This window comes from Eimeria mitis, genomic scaffold (genome assembly GCF_000499745.2).
Source record: "Eimeria mitis Houghton genomic scaffold, Emh_scaff7951, whole genome shotgun sequence".
Lineage (NCBI taxonomy): Eukaryota > Apicomplexa > Conoidasida > Eucoccidiorida > Eimeriidae > Eimeria > Eimeria mitis.
This window is the reverse complement of record NW_013575840.1, coordinates 1-1,733: the sequence shown is the minus strand read 5'-3', so window position 1 is coordinate 1,733 and position 1,733 is coordinate 1. Positions and strand designations below refer to the sequence as shown.

At 50.5% G+C, this 1,733-nt stretch overlaps 1 protein-coding gene across 1 annotated transcript; it reads right to left on the bottom strand.

Annotated features, from left to right (window-relative positions):
• Positions 1–152: 152 nt before the first annotated feature.
• Positions 153–1,352, bottom strand: EMH_0093320 (SAG family member; the record flags this gene model as incomplete). The annotated part of the gene is made up of 4 exons (XM_013501968.1): positions 153–261; positions 369–754; positions 843–1,037; positions 1,200–1,352. 4 exons carry the CDS (start codon positions 1,350–1,352, stop codon positions 153–155), a joined length of 843 nt encoding a protein of 280 aa, XP_013357422.1.
• Between the last annotated feature and the right edge of the window lie 381 nt (positions 1,353–1,733).

Below are 1,733 nucleotides of genomic sequence, written 5' to 3'. Positions count from 1 at the left end.
TGGATGCAGCGGAGAGCAAACACCTGCTTAAGCTGTACACGCCAGTCAGAGTTTCTGTTCTGAAGGAATGGAAATGTGAATAAGACACTGCGGAGCGCGGCTTTGCTTGAATAGTATCAGCAGCCGCCGGGTGCCACGGAGAGGTCACTTCTTTAAAGGGCCAACAAGCCAACGGCCGCAATAGCGACGGCCAGCAGACTCGGGGCAACAGCAGAGGCAGAACCTGTGATAGATGCCTTGATCTTCTTCCACTGCTCTTCGCTGCGCGCAATTCGCAAACAGATGAACAACACACAAGACTGTGATCGCATCCAGAGGCCTAGCTCTGTAACCAACTATAGTTTTGCAAGAATGGATTTCCAACTTACTTGAAGGGTTCTGCTTCCTTTGTAAGTGCTTCAGGTGTGGTCATGCACAGGAGAGCATAGCCTGTCTTTCCTCCATCAGTGTTTGCGTCCTGCACTTCTGGGTTTCCGGCAGCTGCCGTTTGTGTGCAGGTAACGACCTGGCAGTCAGCAGCGGCATTCTCTTGAGGGTTGTACAGAGCAACAAAAGAAATGTTCTGCTGTTTCTTGTAGAGATCCGTGTCGTTATTATTCGCGGGAGGGATTGTAGTGAAGTTGCTGACGGCGTCCTTCCAGTGCTTCACTGCGGCGGCGCAGTCGGCCGTCGCCGATTCCAAGGCCATGTAGGCGTATGTACCAGTTTTAAATCCTTTTGCACTTGTGCTCTCTTCTACTTGTTCTTCTTCTTCCTGAAATGAAAAAAGCACGGATGAAGAAATGAGACATGACGTAAAGATAGTAGGACGAAGGACAGAGACCGCAGTGAAAGACACTTACTCCTATCAGAGCCTTACAAACAGGATCCCATGCAGGATTGCTTTGCTGTTGTCTTTCCTGCACTGTAAGCTCAGGCCACGGTTGTTCACTGCTCTCCTTTACGAAGTGTTTGAGTCCAGCGGCTTCGCGTGAAGCGTTCATTTCTTCGAGGCACACATTTGCATCCTCTGCAGAAAAACGGACGATGCACACATCCTAAGCCCAAATTTACAAGTACTGATACGTGCAAATGTGGGTTGGAGCAATTTAATGCCCTTCGAAGGATTTCTTCGCTTCCAAACCCACTGAAACTCCGGCGCAAATCATCGTCTCCAATGCATTTACTTTGGACCACTACAAGGCTGAAACCCTCCCTACCGAACAAGTATTTGCCGTCATACCGAGTTTTACAGTGTAGGTTGGGGATGACCCCTGCGCTGTCAATGAAGTTTGCTTTGCCGTTTGATGCACAGCGTTCGCCATCAAGAACGCAGACGCAGAGGCGAGCGAAAAAAGTTTAAGGGCCGCCATGTTTTCAGTGTCGAAGTTGAATATGTGAACGAGCAAACGGGAAGAGCTGGGAAAGTTTGAAAGGGCATCAAGCCCAGAGCGAACAATATGTTTTGCAGTGTGTGCAGAAGTGGCGGCGAGGGAGCGGACCACGGCTGGCCTATCCGGTCCGGCGTGGAGTCACCCTGGTTATGCGCGAGAGTTGAGTTTACAGCCCTGCCGTTGTAAAAAAAAAGCTAAACGGGGTATTTCAAGAATTATTGTCTACACGGTGCCCCCTGTCGTCGCTGAATGCCACGTGAAACGCCGGCGCAAACTCCTTGCCATTCTGCGTGAATCGGGGACGCGGAGGGCCGAGGTCCCTCGTACGCGATTAATGTTGTTCTGTCCATGTGCAAACAA